Source organism: Aythya ferina (genome assembly GCF_964211825.1).
Source record: "Aythya ferina genome assembly, chromosome: 11".
Taxonomy (NCBI): Eukaryota; Metazoa; Chordata; class Aves; order Anseriformes; family Anatidae; genus Aythya; species Aythya ferina.
In genome coordinates, this window is record NC_140307.1 from 7,089,017 (window position 1) to 7,113,902 (window position 24,886).

A 24,886-nucleotide genomic window follows, 5' to 3' on the forward strand; every position below is an offset into this window, starting at 1 on the left:
GTGGTGAAGTCACGAGTCAGTTCTTTACTTCTTTAAGAACTGACTTTGAAAAGTCAGTTCTTAAATCTTTAGAGATTTAAATGGTTGGTTCAGAAGACTTTGGACTAATTTGTTTTCATAAAGCCCTCTTGAGAGACTGGCAAGCACTGCTGGGATATTGCACAAACAGCTCAATAGAAGTCGGACCTTTGTGTCTCGTGTCTTTCAGTTCTCTGGTGAGAACGCCGAGCGAATGAAGAAAACATACGGCAAATTCTGCGGGCATCACAATGAGGCAGTAAATAATTTCAAAGATTTGTACTCAAAGGACAAGAGGTTTCAGGCATTTGTCAAGGTAGGACCTGGTAAAAGAGAGACAGTTGATAGGAAAACAAATATTTCCTTTCTACACTCTGATAGACGTTGTGCTACAAAATTGAAATTTTCATCTTTGTTCCTTAGAAAAAAATGAGCAGCTCCCTGGTGAGACGTCTTGGGATTTCTGAATGTATCTTGCTGGTAACACAAAGAATCACAAAATACCCAGTCCTGTTACAAAGGATACTGCAGTACACCAAAGGTAGGACCAGTTCCTCTTTTCTAAGTCTGTATTTACTCATCCAGTGTAAATTTCCTGGATCCTTATCCACTGAAGTTAATTTTCTTATGATTGGCTGACTAATCTAATCATTATTGTCTCACACTGCTGTATTGAGATAACTTGAGTTTTATATCTCTGGTTAGGATTAGTTGTTCAGGTGCCTTGATTTGGTTGATATGTCTGTCTTTAGCTAATTATGGAGCAACATGCTTAGAGTACAAAGTCTCCCAGTTTGCTTTTTCTGTGTAATGGCTAAAATATGTGGTTGGTTTGTGTATTTCATATCTACTGTCTTGTATACAAAGTATATTGGAACAGCCTCCAACCTCAGCCCTCCATGTGAAAGGTTTTGTGAAGCTTTCTTTAGGGGGGAAAATGCAACCTGACGTGGGAAAATACTAAAAAGTTATAATGCAGGAATTTGGGAGGGAGAACATGAAGGAGGGAAGGAAGTAAAATTGGGAAGTTAAGAGTCCACAAGGATGAACTCAAATGGAGATGTTTCTCTCTCTCTTTTCAAAGAAAATGAAGTGGAACATGAAGACTTGACTCAGTCATTAAACCTTGTTAAAGATGTGATTGCTGCAGTCAATAGCAAAGTCAGCAACTATGAAAAGAAAACACGTCTTGATGAGATTTACAACCGGACAGATAGCAAGTCCATCATGAGGATGAAGAGCGGTCAGATGTTTGCAAGAGAGGACTTGCGACATCGGAAACTCATCCGAGATGGGCCTGTTTCACTGAAAAACGCAGCTGGACGGTTAAAAGGTAAGTCTGCTGCAGGGGCCACAGATTGCCTTCCCTCTTTGTAGGATTGCTCCTCGGACTGGCATCTCCAATGCTTACCTGTTCGTCTGCTATGAGAGGTTTTGACAGCAGCTTTCCCCATGCTGCATACTCTGTTTCCATCGCAGTTTTTCCAACACCTTGTGCTGTTTCTGAGGTGACCCATAGCTGCTTTTCCACCTGGTGACCAGACGCCTGCGGAAGATGCAGGCTGCAGTGAGGAGCTGGGGCAGCCTTTAGGCCAGGAGGATGCTGGGGCTGCAGTTGTCTGGAGAGTGAGTCAGATCTCTGTGGCAAAATACGCATGTACAGCGATTCCAGGAAGCGTGCTTGCTGAATACGAAACCCAGCCTCAGCTTCCTGGTGACTCTACCCGCCAGCAGCCCTGTATCTCCTTTGCTGTCCAGGCTCAGCGTTACCTATCCCAGTTTCACTAGGCCTTCAGGTGTCCCAGGCATTTATTGCTTTTGAACCTCTCCAGCTGCTGACGCAAGCTGCTCAGGAGAGGCTGGGGAGGCTCTGGTGGCCCTACAGCTGCCTCTTGCTTGGTTACGTGTGTGTCCATGTTTTCTTGAATTGCTTTTTGTTTATCATTGCATGGAAGCGGTTTCTCTAAAGTGCTGTGCTCTAAAGTTCTCGACATGGCACTGAAGTTCTTTACTGAGTTGAGCACTAAATCTCCCAAGCAAGCCTTAAGCTGGGACGACAGCAGTGGTTAGGGCTCAGCTTGAAGGCTGGGCTTTCTTTCTTGCAGCTGATTCCTTTTTGCTCCCAGCATCAGCTGATTACACCAGGGTACTTAGGCATGAATGGAGATGCATAGTCTGGTGATGTGCTGGGCAGTGAGGCAGTGATAGGCGAAATTCCAGATCAGATAGGATTTATTTTGAGGTTTTGGAAACAGGAAGTTTACAGATGGTTTCCAGGCTCCCAAGATTGCTATTGATTTTAAATGGTGGATTAAGCAACTTATGCTGTGATTGTGAAATCTTTCGATAAGTACAGGCTGCATTTGCATTTATAAGTCATAGAAATGCCTTGGCCTGTAGTGCAAGCTCCCAGGGAAAGCAGGTCCTACAGACAAGCAGCAGAGCCCCGTAGGAGAACAGCTGGTTCTGATACTTAGGCTATTTTGTGGTATTTTAAGTGGAGCAGAGAGAGAAATTTAGAACTTTTCTTGGATGTTTTTAGTGTTTCCCCTTTTGCAGAGTGCGCAGAAAATACAGTGATAGAGAAGAACAGAGTCAACAGCTGACTTATTCAAACCTCCCAGAGCTTTGAGTTCATTTTGCAGCTTTGATTAAAGTTTGGTGGTTCTTTTTTTTTTTTTTCTGAAAAGGATCCTGTCTTCCCAAAACAGAATGGAAGGGAAGAACCCATGGGATGACTTCACTTTTTGGTTTGCTTCCTGTCTGTCACAAGATTTCCCAAGTACATTACACAAAAACTCTTTGTGCTGAGGGGTATGGGTGGGGCCTTATGCTTGGTAGTTACAGTGCAACTTCATGATATGTCATTAGGAGACTTGGAAGGCTGTATGCGTACTTTGGGAAAAGCCTGTATTCTGATTTAAGATCCTCACTTTGCTTGATATTACACTTCCTTTTCCCATGAAAGAAAGCCAGGTCCTGCATCTCATGCAGGGCTATGTTGGCTCCCCTTGGAGTCAGCAAGGCTTGTATTTGTCTGTGAGCAGAATTAGTGGTGGCTCCTGAAGTCAGTATTTCCTGGGAAAGAAACTGCAGCTGACAAATGTTGTTGTTGCATGATAATTTACACTCCCCAAACTACTCATCAAGAGAACCATAAAACCCCAATCTTCCTGTGCAGATACTTTGCTCAAGGGCTAAAATATTGATTGTTTGAGAAAACAGCGCTTCTACTCAGTAAACGTCACTCGCTTTTGCTGTTACACCGTGTCCTACCTGTTAGGAAGCTTGTGGCTGGAGAGGAGCCCTCCCACCGAGGTAAAGGCCCTGCATGTTTCCTAGGGCAGTTCAGCGTTGCACAGCAGCACGGCCTGTCCAGGAGCAGTGCCTGCCAACCAGCAGATCGAGCAGCACTGCAGGCTGACCCAAAACCAGCCCTCACGCTCCCCAGCGGCCACAGCACTGGTGTTATTAAAAAATAAATCTGTTTAGGAGTGTGTCACATGCTTATATTGGTATTCTTTTCCTTCTGCAGAAGTCCAGGCTGTTCTCCTCTCTGACATGCTCATATTCCTGCAGGAGAAGGACCAGAAATATGTCTTTGCCTCACTGGTAAGGCTTCAACCTTTTCTTCTCCCTTGCTTTCCTGTGAGAGAGACCCTTGATATGTGTTACTCAGTAAAGCCAGCCGTTGTCTGCTAAACAGCCTTGTTTTCCTGCTTACAACTGTTGAGCAGGCTCCTTTCTTTGTGATTGGAAAGCATGTCTTTTTTCCCCACTTCCCCCACTCACGTTGATTTCTGCAGTGCCTTGGCATTGCTGATAATTGGCCTTGAAAATCTGCCTGCCACTCGATACACGTACTCATTTTCAGTCTGAGCAAACTGAAGCAGTGATCCGGGGGGAAGGGGAAGTAAGGGGATAACATAAACATTGTAAAAACAAATCTTAGCAGAAGCTGATGTCCTAATATATTATGAACCGCTGTGGAGGGCAGGGAATACCACTGCAGTAAATTCAATAGTAAAGCTTACAAATAAGCTTTGTCAGAAGAACATATTTGTAATTCAAGAAACGAACACCACTCACTTTTGAAGGCAAGCCTCCTAAAGACTAGACACGCTGACCTGCTAGAGAAAGTCTGGTACCTCATTGGGTCTGTTTTGGCTGTACCTTGCAGACTTGGTTTAGACTAGGTAAACGTTGTGTCCTTTTTACCCTTTGAACATTTTGAAAGCTGATAATTTGTTATTCTAGTTCCATCAATGAGCTGCACAAACGCAGGGCCCTACATAGAGAGGGCTGATACCAAATCACTGGAGTGTAGCATCCTGTAAAATGCACAGAGGTGCTCACTGGTGGTGGTGACCCAGAAGCAAAGGGACATTTTAACCTAGGCAGGCTGATTACACAGAGACCAACCATAGCACACAATAAACATCCTTTTACGTACAGGTCTGGTCCATCACAGGAGTCAACTATGAGCTTCTAAGAACAGGAGGGGTTTTGTGGGGTTTGAAAATAAGGTGTTAGTCCGTCCTATGGAAAGATTGTGACGATAAGGTATGTGAAGCAGCTGCTAGCAAACTTCACTAAGTTTACGGAGCTGTGATATTAATGACAGAGTAGAGAGTGTGGGCAGGAGGAGATGAGATCAAAGGTCTGCTGGAGATAGAGCAAAATATGGTAGAGTTTGCAAAACCACAAATTCAATTTTAAATTACTTCCCTGTTGAAATACAACAAGGCGAAATTGCTTTTTCTGGAGGACTAATGGAGGAAAACAAGCCTTTCCCTGTTGTGTGACCCCGTCAAAATGCTATATTTTTTAATTAGCCAGTAGCTTCAAATAATGTTTACAACCTGAGAGAGGCAGCTGTATTGGTAATGGGACCTATGTTAGTTCATATCTAACTTTTTGCCCTCCTCACCCATTTCTTTCCATCTGAAGGACCAGAAATCCACTGTGATCTCTCTGAAGAAGCTGATTGTACGAGAAGTGGCTCACGAAGAGAAGGGTTTGTTCCTGATCAGTATGGGTGTAAAAGATCCTGAAATGGTGGAAGTGCATGCCAGCTCCAAAGAAGAGCGTAACGGGTGGAAAGAGATCATTCAAGACACAATAAACACCATGTAAGCTACCAGGCTGCTCTGGAAAGGCGGGTGATACAAGTAGTCATGTCCTGGTACTTATTGAGATGTGTCTCTCTCCCATCCAGGGATAAGGATGAAGATGAAGGAGTCCCTTGTGAGTCTGAGTTTGAAAAGAAAGTGTCAGACACGAGAGTCAGGGCACTGAAAGGTAGGAACCTGGAAACTGCCTGGGACAGAAGGGTAGAGCTTGAAAATCGTTCTGAAAAAAATTACATCAGTTGTCATGTCAGATTTTGTGACTCTTTTTCATATGCATGGTTGAGCTATGACTTCTTCGAGAACAATGAGGACCCTGAATCCAGCAAATATTTGCAATCCCTGTTTACACCTCACCTTGTTTGCATTAGAATTTTCTGAGCCTGATGGGTGCTGTGGCTGTGCAAGATCGAGCCAAGGCACAGTTGTGTCATCAGGTTCCACTAGATGGGGCCAATATCTCAGGAATCACTCTGCTTCCTTGCTGAAGCTTTTATTTTCTGTCTTCATCTCTGTTTTCTGTTCACCCCCACAGAACAACTTCATCAGAAGGATAAGCAGATCCTCGTCCTGCTGGAGGAAAAGACCAAGATCTTCAGGGACATGGCAGACACCTCTGCTCAAGAGGACATGCCAGGCTCCAGACTGCTCTTCAGAGCCAACACTGAAGAGGCACCAAAAGGCGAGGCCATTATGAAAACTGCAATAAATGAAGGTGAGCGAGTCAGTGTGACACGTTACGCTAACCAGTACGCCTGCCTTCAGTGAATACATCAACAATACATCTCAAACACCATTTTTGCAGGGGAAACCTTCTTATTCCCAGTGAAAGAATAATAGCATAGATCAGGAGATATTGCTGCTTATGGTATTGTGTCAGGGACAGGTAATGAGGATCAGGAAAAGAAGCAGGTATTGGTGGCTGTTGAAAGAAGGCAGAAAAGAAGTCTTAGCACAGTGAACAACCCTGCATTGAATCTGAGCTGGGATCGGGGCAGCCCAGGATTTCATACTTGTGTGAAAAGCGGACCATACTGTATTTTGTTGTGCTTCAGGCTCAGCAAGGATTGAAGGGGACTCAGATTCCAGCAGGCATTTTCAGTACCTGCAAGGAACAAGCCAGTCTGTTGGCAAGGTTACATGAAAACTTGAGCAACTTTTCAGTGTGATTTTTGGAAAGGGTAAAAATTACTAAATGCTGTTGTCAGAGTGAGTTTTTGCAGGGGGGGCATGTACTGTTCATGTCATTGTCGTAGAAACATGAGTTCTTAGTATACAAAAGCATGTGAAGGTAGGGACAAAAATAGCTCAGAAGCCTGAGGTGGTCTTTAACAGAGATATTTCTGCTTTTTATCCTCTCAGTTGAACTGCTACAAGACCTGGTAAACAGGAGCTTGGGCTGTGCGCTCGGGCAGCAGGTCAGCACCACCATTGATCAAGAAGGAGTTGGCCCCATCTCTCTTCCTAGAAGGGCAGAAACTTTTGGAGGATTTGACAGTCATCAGATGAACGCCTCCAAGTGTGAGTAGTTACATGTGCCCACAGCACCATTTGTTAATGATATTTAATGTCAACAAGTCCTCTTGCTTCTGAAGGACTTCAGCAGCTGGTGAATTTGGATTTCCCTGCTCTTCTGCAATATCAATAGATAAATTAAATATCGAATTAAAAAAAAAGCATAGGTACAGGTAGAATGGTAGTTGTTGAGACCCCACAGCTATATGAGGATTAAACATCTGAACTCTTTGCTTCTCTTTCTCCATGTTTTTTTAAATCATTCTTCCTTCTGCATTTCTATGCCACATGAAAGCATTTTTCTTGATAGATTAGTTTCTTCATGATCTTCTTACTGAAGTGTCCACAGTCCTGTTCTTCATTCTTCAGGTATCTTCCAGCAGGAGCCTCCTCATGCTGCTGCATTTGCAAATGGACGAGAATATTGCTGAATCCAGCACCTTCTCTCCTGGCTGTGTTCTCCATGCATTTGTGTTCCACATACAACTGCATGTGTTATTCCTGCAATTAAGTCTCTCCCAAGCTAATTAGTGAATATTTATTTCAGCTGCATAGTTGGCTGCTTCCCAATGCTCGCTTTCTTTGCCCTAGTCATCAGAAACTTCCTTGTCCTCAAATTCCTTTCTCTGTGGTCTCTCTCACACTCCCAATACAGCCAGTTTTGCTGTGCTAGTGTCTGTCTCAGCACTGGGATCGCTGGACCCCGTCTGACCTCCTGCATTAAAGGAGCAGTGTTAGCTCCAGACAGTCAGACATGAGAAGTATGTGGAGATTTTCCCAGCTATTGGAAAGCTGCAAAGCTCTCAACGGGCCTTGTCATCATAATGACAAATACATTCACACTGAGGGCTGGAGAGGGTTGGTTAGGGCTGTGCCTCGCTCTGTCGCAGTGATGAATGGGACAACCTCAGGCTGTTTGCTGCCCAGCACTCCCCCTTGCACCCTGTTTTTGTTGTTTTTTGGTGTTTGTCATTGTTGTTTTTCTAGAAATAACCTCTGTTGAATGAGATTATAACTCAATAGTTATAGGTTCTTGGGAGATTTGGGGAAAAGAAAGCAGGGCGTGTTTGTTCAGCTGTGGGCCAGGAGGCATGAAACCTGGCTTTCATGTCCAGTTCTTCTGTTCACAACCTGTGCAACCTTGGGCAAGGCTTATAACCAGACTCCCCTTCGTTCTCCCCTCCAGCAAAGCAGAAGGGAGGTGTGTCCTCCTGCAGAGAGGTGGAAGGTCCCAGGACGTGGCGCAGGAGAGAAGGTCTGTTAGGAGGATGTGAGGGTCAGCCTTTCATAGCAAAGCCTGCCTGGAGGGTGGCGGGGGGAGAGGGCCCTTGCAATAGGTACTGTGTCCTTCATGCTGCTGCAAATACAGGTGTAAGTCAAGTCCTGTGTCATTAGAAGAGAAGCAAGCAGGGAATTTCCCCATGGACTGCATCTCGGCTGGCAGAGGGAAATGTGGTCTTGGCAAGAGCTGGAGGACCAAAGTGCTTTGTGACTTCTTCACATGCTGCGAGCAGAAAGAAAGTGTTCTTGGGCACAGAAGGTGGAGGGCTGCATCTTGCTTGGCTCAACAAGTCAGTTCAGTCCTGCTTGGGAACACTGATGTGAGCCATGCAGGGAGAAGCCAGAAAGAGAAGTCCAGTGTCCCTTTGAAGATAAAGGTTTCTGATAACCAAGGCTGTGGAAATATTGTTAGCATAAAATTACACACCAGTATTGCACAGCAGTCTAACCCAGCTGTAAATTGCATTTGGACAGAGAGGCATTGAAACTGTATCTGCAATAATATACCCTGAGATTGTATTGTTATTTTTCTCCATCTGCTCTTATTCTGCCTCATAACTTCTCAGCTAATGTTCCTTTGGAGTAGAAAACAGTCTGGGGGCTAGACAGAGCACAAGCTAAAGGTGTGTCATCAGCACATTGTTTGAAACCAAAGTCAATCCTCCTCTGAATTCAGATCCCCTTTTTCTGGTGGAGCTGACAGGTTCTGTATATGGAGGGAGCAAATGCATTTAGTTAAAGTGTGAAGAGCTCTCTGGCCCCTGTTGTGAAACATCTCGGTTCCCTGTATTAAATTTCTCAGACACTAGCAAGTTCAGCTGTGGCCTAAAATGCTGAATAACCAGTTTCAATGCTGGCTCCTTCCTTTAGGTGGAGTGAAGGATGAAGGTGACGATGCTCAGGACCTTCGGAGAACAGAGTCGGACAGCATTTTAAAGAAGGTATCACTTGATTTATCTGTCTGCTACCACTCTGAGTTCAAGAGAGTGACAATTCAAGACTTGAAAAATGCCTGAATTTCTTGGCAACTAGATGTATCCTAATAAGTTAAAATAAAATTGTATGTATGGAGTCAAAAACGCTTCACTGTAGCTAAAATCCTGACTTGAAAACCATTTCAGATCTGTAGTATTCCTTTGTGGCAGAGGTTATCTACCATCTGTCTGCAGATCAGCTAAAGCATGTGTTTAATTATGCATCATTATTGAAATGACAAGGTCAAATATAACCTTGCACCTATTCTTGCTGTGGATTGATTCATCGTGTAACTCCAAAATGATACCTAATTAACATTTGATTTGATACAATTTTAACTTGCCTAAAAAACATATATGAATTGTCCCAGAATGAAACATGGAGGTGGGGAGTGGGGGGTGTTTAATGTGTCTTTCATTAGTTCAGCTTCAGAACACATTTGCTGTGATTTCTCATTTGTCCTCATATTAAGTCTGTGTGATCTTTTCATAGGGTGGAAATGCTAATCTGATGTTCATGCTGAAAAGGAATAACGAGGTAAGAATTGATTCAGTTGCTCATCTGCTTCCTTCATTTAAGTGACAAGTGAATTTGTCTCAATAGGTGATAATGCAGAAGAAAATACATTATTTAGCTGAAGCGTGTGTAGACGTTTAAATACATTAAGCAGAACCCACTGTGTCATTTATTTGTTTAACCTTGGATGTTCAGACAGGGAATTTGCTGATTGTCATCTGCTTGCCAGCAGGATGGTATGTGCTGATTATAGGCATCAAGGGTTAATTACCACTAGGATGCGCAGGACTGTATTTATTGTGCATCTGCAGACAGAGGCAGTTTAATTTTATGTTGCAGGTGCAGTGAATTGGGGCAATTAGATTTCTATTCTCCCTTTGATACACATTCATAACTCCCAATTAGCATTAAAGGCAGAATGAGAAGCTGTTCTCTTAGCACTGGCTAGCACACCACTATTGCAAACACCGCTGTGTTTTTTTCATCTTAAAAGTAATTGGTGGATATATGAGATTCAGAGAATATTTTAGCTGGCTTGAAAATACATTTTGGAATAGGGCATCACTCCAAGGTGGCTTGCTCTTGGCTCTGTGGTGATGCACAATGTGTTCATGTTTATCTGTGTGTCTGCTGCGTAGCACAGTTTCCTTGTCTATTGACGGGGGGCTTGTACAGGTCAGCTGGGCTGGAAGAGGGCAAAAAGCACACATTCATTTTAAGATTTTTTCTTTGTCCGCTCCTGGAAGTTATTTCCTTGAAATTTAAAAGCAAAACTTCCAGGTTTCATCCCAGTTCCTCTGTTAATGCTGTGGGAAATGTTTCGCAGAGACAAGCCAGGAGATCCCATGAGGTCTGTGCAGTGTTTCTGCACGTTCCCTCCCCATAGCTGGGTTGTTCAGTGACTGTGTGCTGGGCTGATGGCTAGGCCAGTGAGGACTTTAATGCCAGGCTCCTCTGAGAGGTGCCCAAGGGGGTACATTTGTGGCCAGGATGTGTACCAGGGGAAGATACAGTTGCTGCAGGTGAAGAGTGAGAAAAGCAAGAGTGTAGAGGGATGGCCGTGCAGCTTGTCAGGCTCACCAGTGGGTCACAGTGGAAAAGGAGGGTGCTTTACTCATGCCCTGGCACCAAATGGGTCTAATAGCAACGCTTCTGTTTTCTTGCAGCAGGTTCTCCAAAGCATTACCAGCCTCCATAAGCTGCTCAGTGCTTTGCAGGTAGGCTGGCCTCTCATCCCGCTTCTGCATGCCATGTGCCCAAGCTGCGTCCCACCAGGCAGTAACAGCGACTTGCGCTTCACCCCCGTCTCTCCGTCCCCTTCTCCTTTCATATCCACGTGTGGCCAACTACCCTGCAGTCAGCTTGTGTTCAGCCTCCTGGCACAGCAGCAGGAATTAGCTGCTGCCTGGCAAACCGGTGCTCCCCTGAATTTGGGAAGCTGCCGGGGGAGGTTTAGACCTTGACCAGCAAAGCTGCCACCGCAGCATCCTCCAGCAGCCCATTGGCAGTGCTGAGCAGTGGATGCGGTGGATGAAGACACGATTCAGCAGTGTCGTGAGCTGCTCAGTGTGGAAAAGGCACTGCAGTCATGTCTCCCTCCTTCCTTCCTAGGGTGTTGTCCTGCAGCAAGACACCTACATCGAGGACCAGAAGCTGGCCCTGAGCGAGAGGGCCCTAACCCGAAGCTTCTTCCGCCCGACCTCGCTGCTGGAGCAGGAGAAGCAGCGCAACCTGGAGAAGCAGCGCCAGGAGCTCGCTAACCTGAAGAAGCAGCAGGCGCAGCACCAGGAGGAGAGGCGGAGGAGAGAGAAGGAGTGGGAAGCACGGGAGAACCAGCTGACAGAGCAGGAGGCCCAGCTGGCCCAGCGGGAGGAGCAGGTCCAGAGAGGGCGGCAGGACCTCGAGCGGGAGCGGGAGGAGCTGCAGGTGAAGAAAGCCTCCTACCAGCTCGACCTGGAGAGGCTTCGTACGGCCCAGAAGCAGCTGGAGAGGGAGAAGGCGCAGCTCAAGAGAGACATGGAGCGATTACCTCAAATGTGGTTGGAGACAGACCACAACCAGGTAAATGCTGCCAACAGGCAGGCTCCTGGGGGAGCTGCGCTCTGCAGGGAGCTCCCTGCCGGCTGCCGGGCTGCCTGCCCTGCAGCAGCAATAGCCTGGCTCCAGCCCAGACCTGGTTACGTGGGGCCTGACGTTTAAAACTGGCTCTTTCCTTGCACACGATGGGCAGGGCTGTGTTTTGCCAACATATTGCCGCCGAGCTCTGCCCATATCCCGATGCCTCTGGTTGGCAGACGGCTGCAGGGAGGTGACTGGCACACGGGGAAGACGCACTGGGACATCCAAGGTGTAGCCTTTCACATTCGTCCCCCATGGGTTTGGCTTTGTGCAGCGTTGAGGCAGGTGAGAGTTTGTTCTCAGAAACAGCCCACGCCTTGCTGCTCACCTGCACCCTGCGGCTGCCTCAGAAGCCACTCGCATGGCCCTGTGGAGGAGTGGTAACTGCACGGCAAGGCCTTGTTGTTTGCAGTTCCTGTGCTTATGTCAGTCCAAAAGTGTCCCAGGTATCTAGCAGAGAGATGGACATTGTCCCTGTCCTAAAAAGACCAGGCATTTGCAGTCTGGACATGACCCAGCAAGCAAAGGTCACTTGCTCTGGTGCCGAGAGGCTTCTGGTATCTGACTGCCCAGCATGAAAAAGAAAAGCTCAGGCACGAATCCTCTTCTGTACTGTGCATTTTTTAGCACGAGGTTTGCTCTGTATTATCGTGCAGCAATCTGACAGAGGAAAGCGCACATCAGTTTGCAAAACACAGGCTGCATTTGAACCTTGAGCCTGCTGTTGATCGTTTGTTTGTTTATAACTCACTAATTTTGAATGCAATTTGCTTAGAGCTGTAGCGAAATTAGTTTGTAAACGCTGGATTGCGGAATGGAAATGATTTTGGGTGCCTGAATGGACTAATTGCGGAGCTCAGCAGTGAGCTCTGAAAAGCAAATCACCGGGGGAGTGCCTGCTCCCTCCCACCCCACCCAGATCAGGCCAGAAGCTCCCCGAGCATGCGGCAAGGCTGCCGCAGCATCAGGCATGAGGAGGTGTGCTGGGGGCACTGATGCGATGGGAAAGGCCGAGAGGTAAAATAACTGAGGCCTGGCAGATCAAGGGAAGGAAGCACCTTCTCGAGGCGGGCACCTCGCTGACAGTTCAGAGCTATTAATAGAGGGTTTGGTGAGGCTTTGTGGAGCTGCTGTTTTTGATCTTCCCTTTGAATGTGAGGGCTCAATTATACCCTGAGACAGGCGTTGGAAAAAAGTCAGGAAAATGTTTTGCTTTCATCTTTTGCTTGGGAAGGCTTCCTTCGCCACATGCCTCGCCGGTGCTGCGCGCTGGCGTTCCCTGCCCGGAGAGGCACGCTCCCCCTTGGCCTCCTGCCACCATCTGTGTGCGCGAACAACGCCGGGTGAGTCTTGGGGAGATCTTAGAGAATGTTTGCCCTTGGCTTGTTGACACATAGCATAGTACATGTAGGAGCAAAAGATACTGGAGCGTTACTCTCTGTATGCATCATTTCTTTGTCTTGAGCAGAAAGGGCTTCTTCTCTGATGGCTTTGCCAGGATGGGCTTTGCTTTTTAGGTGGTGAATGGGCTGGATGTTCACAAGACCAAGCTGTGTTTTCAGAAATACCTCTCCTATCTGGACTCTCCACTAGCGTCTTTCCTACCCCAGTGAAATTCATCTCTTTTCTTTTCTAGGTGTCAAATACACATGAGAAACTTGCAAGAGTCTCCTCCCAGTCCAGCATTGAAGACTTCTCCAAGCAAAAGAGCCCTTCCGTTCCTAAACAGGGGCACTTTGATGCAGAACTGTCTGTCTCCCCCAAAAGGAACAGTCTTTCAAGGACACACAAAGAGAAAAGCACTTTCCATTTGCTTAGCACAACAAACCAGACTAACAAGGCAGCTGAGGAACAGCCCCAGATGCCTACCCGGCTCTTCAGTTTATCCAAACCAAAGGAGAAAAAGGAAAAGAAGAAAAAGGGCAGAGGACATCGCTCCCAACAATCTGGTGAGTGCCAGGAGGTCACAGATGTGTTTTCAGGGTCACTGAGGGGGCATTTCCCTCCTGCCAGAGAACTTCTGGAAGCCATCTCACCTTAGTGGAGATGGTAACAGTGAGGGATGGAGAAGATCAGATGTGATGAGTCAATTCTCAGCTTAAAGCGATCTTCTCTATGGGCTTTTCTGCCTGCTCTGCAGCCCCTGGGGTTGTTAGAGGGACATGCTTGGCTCCCTTTTCCTTCCCTTCCCTGTCCTGTTCTGAGCAGCTTCCACAAACTGGATTTTCCCTGTACTTTTCAGCTTGCTCTGCTTCAAGGAGGAGAATGTCCTGTTTCAGTGCATGTGCTTTCAGAAGCTGCTGCTGGGATGGTCTTGGCTGTTGCAGCCCCTCCAGCATTGCTGACAGTTCTAGCTCTCTTATAGTTTGTAAGCAATACCTACAAACATTCTCGTGGGCTCTCCCTTCCCCTGAGCTGGTCTACCATGTCTCTTGAGCTGAAAACACAAAGTTGTTTGTTTGTTTGTTTGTTTTTTCCCCTGGAAGTCCCCTTAGGACTCAGTTCTGCACCCGAAACCTCTTGCCCACATGCAGCTTGATCTCACACTCTCAGATGGCCAGCTGATCCATGTTAACTCACACAAGTTTTCCAACTTGTGCCTGGGAACATTTAACAATTCCAGGTTCTAATTTCATGATAGTTCCTTGGGAACTGGACATCTTCCAAGGTCCCTAGTGGATTGGGCAGAGAGCAGGGCTTCCCCATGTCTGGAGTCCTTCTCTGCCTGCCATACTGCTGTATTCCCTTAGTGAATCCCACCTGTTTTGTTTTTTTTTTTTCCCCACAGATTCTCACTCATCAGAAGCACCTCCAGAGGGCGAGGAGATCTTCTGCTGAGCGTGGATGGCACCATTGGTCACTCTCAGCTTTGGTACAGTGGACATCTCCCTGCCTACTCCACAGCACGCTGCTCGTGCCTGCATCCAACAAGCATCTGGAGGTTTTAAATAAAACAGGTTATGAAAGTTTTTATGTGGTAGGAAGGGGCCTCTCTCCTCAGTTTTGCATGAACTCACGTTGCAGAGGCCGACCGCATGGCAAGTGGTACCATCTCCCTGTGCAAACCTCGCTTCCGATGGATTGGGCTGGATGGTTTCTGTCTGTTCACACTGCTGAAGGATGGGAGAACATAGCCTTAAGGGGTCTGTGCCTTCAAATTCCCCTTTTCTGGGGAAAGTAACCAAAACCAAGCATTTAGCAAAAGATTGGGACTTCACAAATGGTGCGTACACACTGGCATATCTAGAGATACTGTACATATCCATCTCTGGATCTGTGTATCCACTGGGATGTGCTCACAGTCTGTTCAGCCAAGCTTAGCTCGGCCCATGGGGACAGACGATGACTTTCAGGGAGCGTGCAGATATTAAATATCTCGCCCTTACTGCTCCAGCTGTAACACCATGGGCTCGCACGCCCCTGTTGTGCTCATGGAACGGACTGTGGGGTTTCAGAAAGGTACCGCACACCAGGGAGCAGTTACAGCGTGCAAAATGAAAATTCAAGAAACAAATAAAATTGGAGGTTTTTCCAAAAGCTTTCTGTGGGGCAGAGGAGTTACATGTCACACTGTTTCCAGAATCAAGCAGGACCTCTTTGGGTGTATTTAAAACAAGGCAGAAAAGAGAAATTTGGGAGGCTTGTAAGGCAACCCCGGGAAGCCAGAGCAGATGGTGGTCAAGTGGGAACAACTCTAAGCAACTTTTTTTAAGCAGTCTCTTTGAGCTACGGCTCATGGGATGTTTCCCATGATGGATGTTTCCCATCTCCTACGTAAAGATGTATTTGTTTTGCTGGGATATGTTTCTCCAGTTGCATTTGACATCCCTTCATTACAAGCCTGATGACTGGAGAGATGGCTGGAAGTCTGCTTTTAGGGACCTTTGTTCTGTTGTTTGTATTTTTCTTCCCCTGCTCTTTACATTACCACGAGGCTTATGTTTCTCTGGATTTTGTCAGCTTCTCCAGTTTGTTTCTAAGGCAGAACAATAACAATTTCGGAGCACTTCAGTGAGATGTCACAGGTCAGGGGGCTGAGTGCTGTGAGCAGAGTGAGCTCCGAAGAGGCAGCTCTTAGTTCCTATGCCTGTACAATGCCATGCACTTATTAACTATTTCTGGGGAGAAAAATATATTCTTGTGAACAAAAACATTGTGTGAAGGGTCCAAAGGCCCAGAGTGCCTTTGCCAGGTCCGTTTCCGTTGCTGTGTGGTCTGTGGTGGACGAGTCCATGTCTGTGTCACCATCAGCAGAAGGGGAAGGTTCAAGGATGGCTCTCGGTGCCGACTGTGAGATGTTTATACAGCTGAGGAGTACAGGGATGTATCCAGCGGGGGAAGAGAAATGCAGCAAGCCAATTTATTTTTTTTTCTTTCCCAAATTATTGTTCTTTCAAACCCTCTCAGGGGAATTGGCCTGGTGGATTTGTAAATGGTTATTAGACTTTATCAACTTCAAAATAATCCAAGGGTTTGCTCAGAGTTTGAAGCTGTCAAGTGCATCTCCTTTCCTACTAGTTTTTCTTTAAAGAAAAAGAATAATTCTTTAGTTGCACTATTGTTTGATTTCAATTTGCTCTTTAGCTTCTCACAAGCTAGTAACACGCAGCAATTTTCAGAGTTCAGTGCTAATGAGTATCAGCAGTGTTGATGGTGAGGTGGATGCTTAGACTGGTCTGTCTTGGTCAGTGCAGGAATCCCAAGCCGCCTGCTTGCTTTTGAAGCTCTCTAAACTATTAAGATGAAAAAGACAAGAAAGAAAGAAAAAAAAAAAGGAAGAAAGGAAAAAGGGTTGAGATTTATTGATTTATTTTTGTTTTGCTTTTTTAATGTTATTTGGTGCTTGTTCTTACTTGCAAGCAGGGCTTGCAAAAATATTTATCTTTCTGTTTATTTGAAAGAGTTCTTTTTTTAAAAAGAAGTTTACTTGGTTTTATTTTTTTTTAATTTTTTTATTTTGCTTTTGTTTGGGGAGAGCAGTCTTGTTTTTTTCTTCCCTTTTTTGTTTCGTTTGGTTGGTGGGTTGGTTTTTTTTGTTTGTTTTATTATTATTTTTATTTTCTTACCAATAGATTGGTAAACCCCATATCTCCCTCGTTCCGATAAAAACAGGGTTTGGGCAGCGCTGCTTAGCAGCCTATGCCATGTCCAGAGTTACACAATTTCAACTGAGAGCTTTCTTTAAGGCAGAACATCTTCGGGCCAGAAAAGTCTGGAAAGAGAAGCGGTGACTTCAGACAGGACTCCTCCTATCAGTTAGTTTCCTTGTCTAAATATTTTCCTTAGGTTTGCTTCTCGGAGGCAAAGGGAGAGCAAAGCACAGCCTCCTGCAGTGATGCGAGGCTCCGGTCAATGTCCAGGCAGATCCAGGCAGCTCTTCTTGACCAGGAAGGAGGCATGTGCTGGTCTTGTGGTGGTTTCTTCTCTACAAAAAGAGCACCTGTGTAACCAGATGACTTCTGTCCCGCTATTTGTACCTCTGTGCAAATGCATGTGCCAAGCTGAAATTTTTGGAAACCAACCCAGTGCATGGCTCATCCTCTGTTGTATAAACAGAGATCAGGTCCCTGGTATTTCTGAACATTCCTTGGCATCTGTTACAGCCTTTGCCACTAGGAGCTTTTCTTTTCTTCCGACTGTCCTTTCCCCAGCACATCCTCAAGTCACAGTGCAGGGAAACATCCCTGGGCTCTGAGAAGAGCATGAAAAGGGACACATGGGGCCAAGTCTCTGCCTGCTCTGACCATCTCTTCTGACCTGTGCAAACCAAAACGAGCATCCAGTGCCCTGAGTGAAAATAATATTTGCTACGTGATCTCCTAAGGTCCCCATGGTTCCTTGTCTTAGAAACCACAGGCTTGAATCAGGGCATACTGATGAAAAATATTGCATATCAAAGCTGCTTGTGTCTTAAATTCTGGTGGGCAGACCTTTGTCCCTCGAGGATGTACATCACTGTATGATTCACTGGTTTTGGAATGAAGCCTTCACTCCCATGCTGCTTCCTCCTTCTTTCACCTTTAGGAGGTGAGGGCTTGTTTTTATCTCCTTAGCCTTCTCTTTCTTCCCTCTTAGGTTTTCTTTGGAAAGGCTTGGCATCGGTTTCCCAAGTCAGATTCCCACTCTGATCCCTGCAGATTGCCTAAGGTTGTCTGCTACACCACGGTCCCAGTTTTGCAACACCAAAGCCTTTCCTTTTCCTGGCCTTACAACTGCTTTTGCTTCGGTTCCACACTTGGCATCCATCCTGCAGTCATTGAAAGCGTGTAATTTCCTCAGCCTGGCCTCTTGTCTCATTCCCAGAGCTGGTCCCTTGATCCCACTCAGAGAACCCAAACCCTGTAATTCCTCACGGGTTTCCCAGGACAAGAACAGGTTCCAGGACATCTCAGATGAAGTACAAAAGTGGTCAGTATGAGCTGGGGGTGCCAGGGGACCCCGGCAGTTAAGGAGCAGCTGCAGCAAAGGGTGTGAGCCTCGGTGCGGTGCAGCTGGATGGGGTTGGCCTTAGCTTCCTTTAAGCGAGGTGATCATCTCAGCATGTAACTTTACGTCAGTGTGATGCCTTAAAGCACTTTAAATGGAACTGGTCAAGTCACTTTTCATTTTGGTTACGTGGAGACAATCAGCTGTGTAATTGCCCCAGCTCCGCATCCCCTGAGAAGTCCGAGCTGCAGGTAGGCAAGTTCCTGGGCTGGCTTGGCATTGCCCTGGCAGGGGAGGAAGTGCAGAGCATTTTGTATTAGTTTTAGAACAAAGTGGGCACGAACACGACTCCAGTCCCACTGCAGGCAGGATGAGCCCTTTCCCCATGGGGAGAACCCAGCAGTGAATTACTCACGAAGCCCCCCAGACCCTCCCACCTCCCACCAGGGCATTTAGGAGAGCAGGCAGGGGCAGGACCAGAGCAATTGGCTTCTGGTGGCCCAGGTAGCCCCCTGAGAGAGCCCACCCCACCACCACCACCTTCCTTCTCTTCACTCCTGGAGTTTGCCCACTGCTGAAAGCACAGCGATGCCATTAGCTGGAGCGGATTCGTACAAAGGCAAGAGCACCCGTTGAGCCCAATCCTCCTTGCGCCTTCCTTGCTGCATCAGGGTATCTCAGAGCTGTTGCTCAAACACCCAAATCCAGTCCTTCCAAATGTCACCAGGTCAGAAGAGGTTCATCAGGTGCCAAATGCCAAGGAAGCGATCGATGTAGGCTGTCTGTAGCACGGACCAAGGGAGGACTGGGCGGGGGGCACAAGAGAGGGTATCTGCTTAAATCCCACAAAACATTCCTTGTTAACCAGAACTCTGGAAATTTTTCTGCCTGCTGGCCAGGTTTGGGAATTTAACATAATTTAAGGCACCCTTTAAAATAATATTAAAAAAGAAAACTTCCCCTACTGCTCCTGACTCTTGCTTCGTTTGTCAGAAGGGGCAGCAATCAGCCACGATCCATTCTTGATCTGTTGACGCAGCTAAGTTTTAAAGGTAGGCAAGCTGAACTGGCCAAATCTCATACACCTCTTGCTCTCGAGTCATGGGAAGCATAATGCTGGCTCCCTTCCCACCTGCATTTTGAGGGCTTGGTGCCCTTTCTTTCCATGTGCATTTCACTGACACTGATGCTTTGCCCAAATATATTCCGCTTCCATCGCTTGGGGGGAGGGGGGGACAGGATGACATCCACTGCTTTGCATACAGCTATGAGCTTTGTATGTATTTAAGCTGTCTATAGGTATCGATCATTTCCATGCTCTAAAGTATTTTACTATTTTCTTTATTGATAGTAAACACTGACTCAGAAAACTCTTTATGTCCAGTTCAGTTCGCCTATGGTTAAAGTTTAGCCTGGTGTTTATTTTGTACTAATACGGAATGCACTTGAGTAATTCCCAGTGAGGAGGTGTATTATAATAACCTGATATACCTCTGCCTTTGGTTTGTTTCTTAAAAAAAAAAAAAAAAAAAAGAAAACAACAAATAAACAATGCTTTGCATTTTCATGTTGAACCCATAAAAAAAGTTGGAAAAAAAAAGTTGAAAAAAAAAAAAGATTTTTTTAAAAAGAGGGTAAAACCTAATTGCTGTATGTTAATTTGTAATTATGTAAAAAGTGAGCAGGTTATTGACTGTAAAATTCTTCAGTTTTTCTGTAACTTGCCAGAAACCATTAGGGTTTGTAACAAGCTTTTATTTATCTTCCTTTTTAGTTATCAGCATCAACCTCTTGTAAAGTCATTTTTCCTCTAAATAAATTTGATTTTAAGTCCGAATTTTCTGCCCGATTTATTTCCACACCTTTGGTATTTCTGCTGTTGACTTTGTTGCATCGAGGTGAGGGAATAGATGTCACCCTGCCTGCAATCAAATGTTTGTGTTGCTTTTATCACCGGGGTTCCAGCCAGCACCCGTTGCACTCTTTAACTTTCTTTCCTTCTCTTGGAAGATTTACATTTCGCTGAAGGGCGTGTGGCCGTGATGACATTCAGCTCCTGGTTTTCTCCCCCACAGAGGGCTTTTCATCCTTTTTACAAGAGGAGGAAGTGGAACAGCCATTATCTCAGCCACTTCAGCTCCAAAGCAGGCTCCTCGCACCGAGATAAATGGCAGTCTGGTGGCTGCCCGCGCTATCTGACGGCTCGCAGTTCCTGTGACCCCCTGAAATTGCTACGTGTCCTAGCCGAAACCTGGACAGCTCAGGTTCCAGGAGCTTTTATCTCATCCGGCTGAGAACTGGAGATGCTCCATCTCACCGAGGGGGTGGAGGCGGGGAGAGGAGGAGGGACTGATGCGTTGTGCTTCAGATATTTCCCCTTCCCCTGGCGGAGGAGGCCCAGCAGCAATGCTGCAGCAGGAAAGGGGGTGCTTGAGGAGATCAGACACACGGAGCAAAGCTTTCAGGGCTTTGGTATGAGCTCTCTGGGTGGTGCTGGGCTGTTTCTTACCAGGAGCTAGCAAACACCAGCACTCCCGCAGTGCCCCATTTCCCAGCAGTGTGCAGCACATATTTTTCCCTCCACCTCCCATCAGTGTCACGTACCGATTTTAAAACCTGCACCGTGTCAGTGACCCCGAGCGTGCCCGCTGTCACGAAGCACCCGCTGGGGACAGGCAGCTCCCTGGGCGTGGGGCGGGAGATGAAAGGGCTCCTGTATCTCCGCGGCTGTTCACCGGTCCGCATTTTATTTGCGTTCCCATTCATCCCCACTCACCCATTTACCAAAGCAAATAAAAGCTTTCACCACAATGACAGGGTTTAAAGAGAGCTTTCTCCTGTGGGTCCCCTCTGTTCTACGCATGGGGTGCCCCCAGAAGCTGCCTCTGGGGAGCATGGGGTGCTGTGGGGGCACAGGCCCTTCCCAGGGAAGGCATTAGCCCAAGCCCTGGGGTAAATGCAGCAGCGCTGATGTACCAGGCTGCTGCAGTACCACGGGCATCGCTCACAGGAGGAGGCAAACTGCCTCTGCAGAGCAGGGGATGGAGGCTCCCACCTCTCCTGGCCATCTGAGCGTGGCAAATTCATTCCCTGTCCACAATTTCACTCTCTGTCCATGCTCTGAGCCATTACAGTATGGCCAAGGTGATGGGACTGATGTTCTCCCCAAGCCACATGGGTGACCTGTTTCAGCTGATCCCAAAGCAGCAGTGATGTGTGTCTGAGCATCGCAGTTCCCATGGGCTTGCCCAGCCCCACAGTGCTCAAGGGTAGAGCAAAAGCCCACCAGACCCCTGTGTGGCCACATCATGGGTCATCTGGACACAGCTGCATTTCCACTGGTGCTTCCCCCTGGAAGGGCTCCTTACACTTTGGTAGGGCTTCAAAAGGTGCTTTGATAGCCACGGGACAGAAATATGGCTTACTGCCACCTCTTTGTTTTGCATTTTCCACCTTTTTCCCCTTTGCTGCCCTTGCTGAGTTCAGTCCTGGTGCTGGCTCCACGGTGAGAATGGGAGAGGACACAGGTGTGAGCTGGGCTGGGGCTTGCAGACAGGCTTGTCATTCACGGAGGCTTTATTAAGAGAAGGAAAGGCAAAGCCCTAATTAGTTCAGGGAGTGAACTGCCTTGTGATCAGCTGCAAGGTGAATGGTGAAGGGATGAGCTGGCTTTTCCATTGAAGGCACCTGGGTTTGTGAATTAGTTAGAGGGAGGTTAAACACTGCAACGTGTTGATTTGTTTAGGGCTGGAACAAGTTTAAATTAAGAGGAGGATAATATTTGACACTAGCTACTGATACAAGAGATGTCACCTTGACCTTTTCAATGTTTAATCTACACAGGCAAGGTTAAATATCGCAGCACAGGTGCGATACAGCTGCTGAGAGCTGAGCATGGATGAAGCTTTGCTGACCACGGGTGCCAGTGCCCATCCCTGTGCTGGATGTGGCTGTGTAATGAACACAGGAGTATGTGGATTAAAAGGAGCATAAATAAATGTGATTCTGTCAGATCATTTTCTTATTTCTGCCATGGCAGGGGCTTTGATTTTTGCAGCAGGGAAGGGCCCCTTGCCTGGTTCTGTCTCACCCATCTCCTCGCCATGATGTTCCCATGCTGGACTGGGAACCTTCTTCCTGCACTCTGGAGCTCCTTTTTGGGTCAATAACATGTTCATTGACGCTATAGAGAAGCAGCAACCATCGTTTTTGGTTAGAGGCCATCCCCACGGTCCCCAGCAGGGATGATGCCAGGCTTCCTGCTCCCCAGCGGGGCCGAGCTGAGCCACAGGAGGGGTCCTGTTTAAATCCCTTTGCACTCCCATGGCCATGCCTAGCACAGATGTATTCCGGCCAGCACTTCCCAATCCCCCGACCTCCCGCTGCAGCCTGGCGTCTCCCAGGGCTCAGCATCTCCAGATGCTCTTTGTTCCCCCCTTGTCCTTTCACCAAAGAGCCGATTCCCACCAGCTGCATCTTTCCAGCCAAACTGGCAAAAGTAATTAGGCAGGAGTGTAATTAGAGCCGAGCAGGAGCAGTGAGTCATTAGCAGAGCCCTGTGGGAAACCTCAAGGAGCCCAGGAGGGCACCGGCCCCATGGGGAGCAGTGGACGGGGCCGGCTTGGGAAGCGTCCCCCTGTCTGTCTATGTCTGTGATGCCCGCAGATGGTGACCCAGAAGAGGGCAATTGGGGCAGGTGCTGTGTGGGGACTGGATGTCAGCACATCGCTGTGGCTTCCTAAACCATGCTCAGGACAAAAAAAGTGCCATCAGTTTTCTAAAGAGCACAAACTGTGCTGTGCCCACACGGCCCCGGAGCGCTTCCCAAAACAGCCAGCACTTCAAAACCACACAGGATGTGATCTCTGAGCTCCCCAGGGGATGTCAGGAGTGTAAGGACGTCAGATAGCCAGGGTCTGTCCTCTTCAACCTTTACCCCATCAGCATTGGAAGAGGGGGCCACAGGCGTACAGAGGGGTCCTTGTGTGGGACGCAGCCATCAGAGGTGCAGCGAGCATTGGGGAGAGGGAAGTGAGATGTCCAGGCACTGACAGCATGAAAGCTGGGCTTTCTTCCACATAATTGGATTTGTTATTCAGCTGAGAAACGCTGAATGGCTTGGGTGGGCTCTGAGCTCCCCATTTCAGCGAGGAAGTCAGCGAGGAACGATAAAGTAGGTCACACTGCTGCGAGCAGCGCTGATGGCTCTGCACAACTCTCGATGACATTAAATAAGGAGGTGGTGAAACGGAAAGAAAAGGGAGATTGTAAGGGAGGAAGAAAAAAACGAGCTCAGCCTCCGTTATTCCCTCACACCAGGAGCCCCGCTGCAGGTCTTGTGCTCTGCACCAGAGCGAGAGGGATTCGGCACAGCTGAAAATCCCCGTTTGGTTGTGGGGAGCTGGTGGCAATGGTTCCTCCTGCCCTTGGAAACATCTGCATTTCCTGGGATGGCCAGAGCCAGCCTCTGTATGGATGTGGGGCCGTCTCAGACACCGGACGTATTAAATCACCAGCTACTCTGCTTTTAATTGACTCCAGTGAAAAAGGGTGAATGAGCTCGGCTGAGAATTCCCCGCAGGGCTTTGTTGCACAATGGTATTATTTCAAGGGCAGCTGGGGTCAAGCTGGGAAAATGCATATTTAAAACCCAACAAGGCTCTTTCAGTTTCATTTAAATACAGGAGAGGAGCCTTGGCCTTTTGCCTCTGGAGAGGCCCAGCGTGGGGACAAAGGTCCGAGACGTGGGTCAGGGGCCTGGGAGGGGTCCGGACCCATGAGCTGCCTGAGCAGCTCCCAGCCTTTCCCTCAGCTCTCCTCATAAGTGCTTCGGGAGCCAAGTCCCAGCTCCAGACTGGGGAAGAGTGGGGCTGAAAGGATGCTGAGCAAGGGCAGGGTCCTGTCTGAGCTCCCGACGCTCAGCAGCGAGGGCTGTCCATACCATGGTACCTGGGAGCTCACAGCTCCACAAAGCCACCCTACAAGGCTTTCCCCCATGCACTCCCAAACCAAGCTGACCTTGACATGTTGAGAAGCCAAAAAACCTCTCAAAGAATAAAAAAAAATATATAGAAAATCTACATTTCTTCCCCTGTACCCCCCCGGTTAAAATCCTGACCAGAGCTGGCCGCAGCTCTGCTCCGCTCCCTCCATCTCCCACTCCCCTCACTCTGTAGCTGCTAACTGAGGAAGCTTTGTATTTTGCATCAGATTTAATTCCTTAGCAACAGGTTGCTGCTGTCACAGCAGCTGGTGATTGCTTTTGAATTGTCTTTCGGGCAGGCTCCAGAATAAACACAAAAGCGCACGCCTTTGCATGACTGGTATCAAAGCCAGCCTGTCGCAGAGCCTCCGAGCCAGTATTTAAAGTCCCAGGGTCCTGTGTGAAACCTGAATCAACAGAACTGAAAGGGATTTTATTCACACACTCCCTCTCTCCCTGTTTTTCATCCTCCTGCTCATCCAGCAGTAATTTCTGGGCCCTGAACTGGTTTCTCAAAGGGCTCCTTAATGAGCTTTTGCTATGGGGCCTCGCGCTCAGCTCTGCCCAGCTCATGTCCGCTCCCCAGCCTGCTCCAGGGACACGGGGACACCTTCCCGGCCTCTTCTACAACCACAAAAATCAGGCTCCAAACCCCTTTGAGCCTCCATGTCTAATGCCCATGGGTTGTTTTGTGTCCCCATCCCTGCGTCCCCTGCTAGTACCAGTGGGCAAACACAACAGTGCAGGATCATCCTGCTCTGTCTGGTGCCGATATATGCTGGTAGGTGCCCAGCAGCAACCCCAAATCTCTCACATCCCTCTGGAACGAAGCTGGAGCTGTGGGGGAGATCCCGGAGCCCTCCTGCATGGGGCTGAATCCAGCCTCGGGCCCCTGCGATTTGGGGCACGGCTGGGAATCCCATCC

General features: G+C 47.6%; 1 protein-coding gene across 11 annotated transcripts in view; it reads left to right on the plus strand.

Annotated features, from left to right (window-relative positions):
- AKAP13 (A-kinase anchoring protein 13) overlaps positions 1-19,815 on the plus strand; it is a 217,359-nt gene extending 197,544 nt beyond the window's left edge. For 6 of the 11 annotated variants that reach the window (XM_084532068.1, XM_084532064.1, XM_084532072.1 and 3 more), the window contains 15 exons: positions 209-334; positions 442-559; positions 1,103-1,351; positions 3,554-3,630; positions 4,969-5,150; positions 5,237-5,319; positions 5,683-5,862; positions 6,510-6,668; positions 7,849-7,917; positions 8,814-8,884; positions 9,411-9,455; positions 10,601-10,651; positions 11,046-11,495; positions 13,189-13,501; positions 14,341-19,815. In XM_084532068.1, coding sequence (XP_084388194.1) covers positions 209-334; positions 442-559; positions 1,103-1,351; positions 3,554-3,630; positions 4,969-5,150; positions 5,237-5,319; positions 5,683-5,862; positions 6,510-6,668; positions 7,849-7,917; positions 8,814-8,884; positions 9,411-9,455; positions 10,601-10,651; positions 11,046-11,495; positions 13,189-13,501; positions 14,341-14,390 — 2,223 coding nt within the window. In that variant the 3' untranslated portion in view covers positions 14,391-19,815. The remainder of the gene's footprint in view (positions 1-208; positions 335-441; positions 560-1,102; positions 1,352-3,553; positions 3,631-4,968; positions 5,151-5,236; positions 5,320-5,682; positions 5,863-6,509; positions 6,669-7,848; positions 7,918-8,813; positions 8,885-9,410; positions 9,456-10,600; positions 10,652-11,045; positions 11,496-13,188; positions 13,502-14,340) is intronic. The other 5 variants (XM_084532070.1, XM_084532071.1, XM_084532073.1 and 2 more) reach the window with 5 other exon arrangements.
- The last annotated feature ends 5,071 nt before the right edge of the window (positions 19,816-24,886 follow it).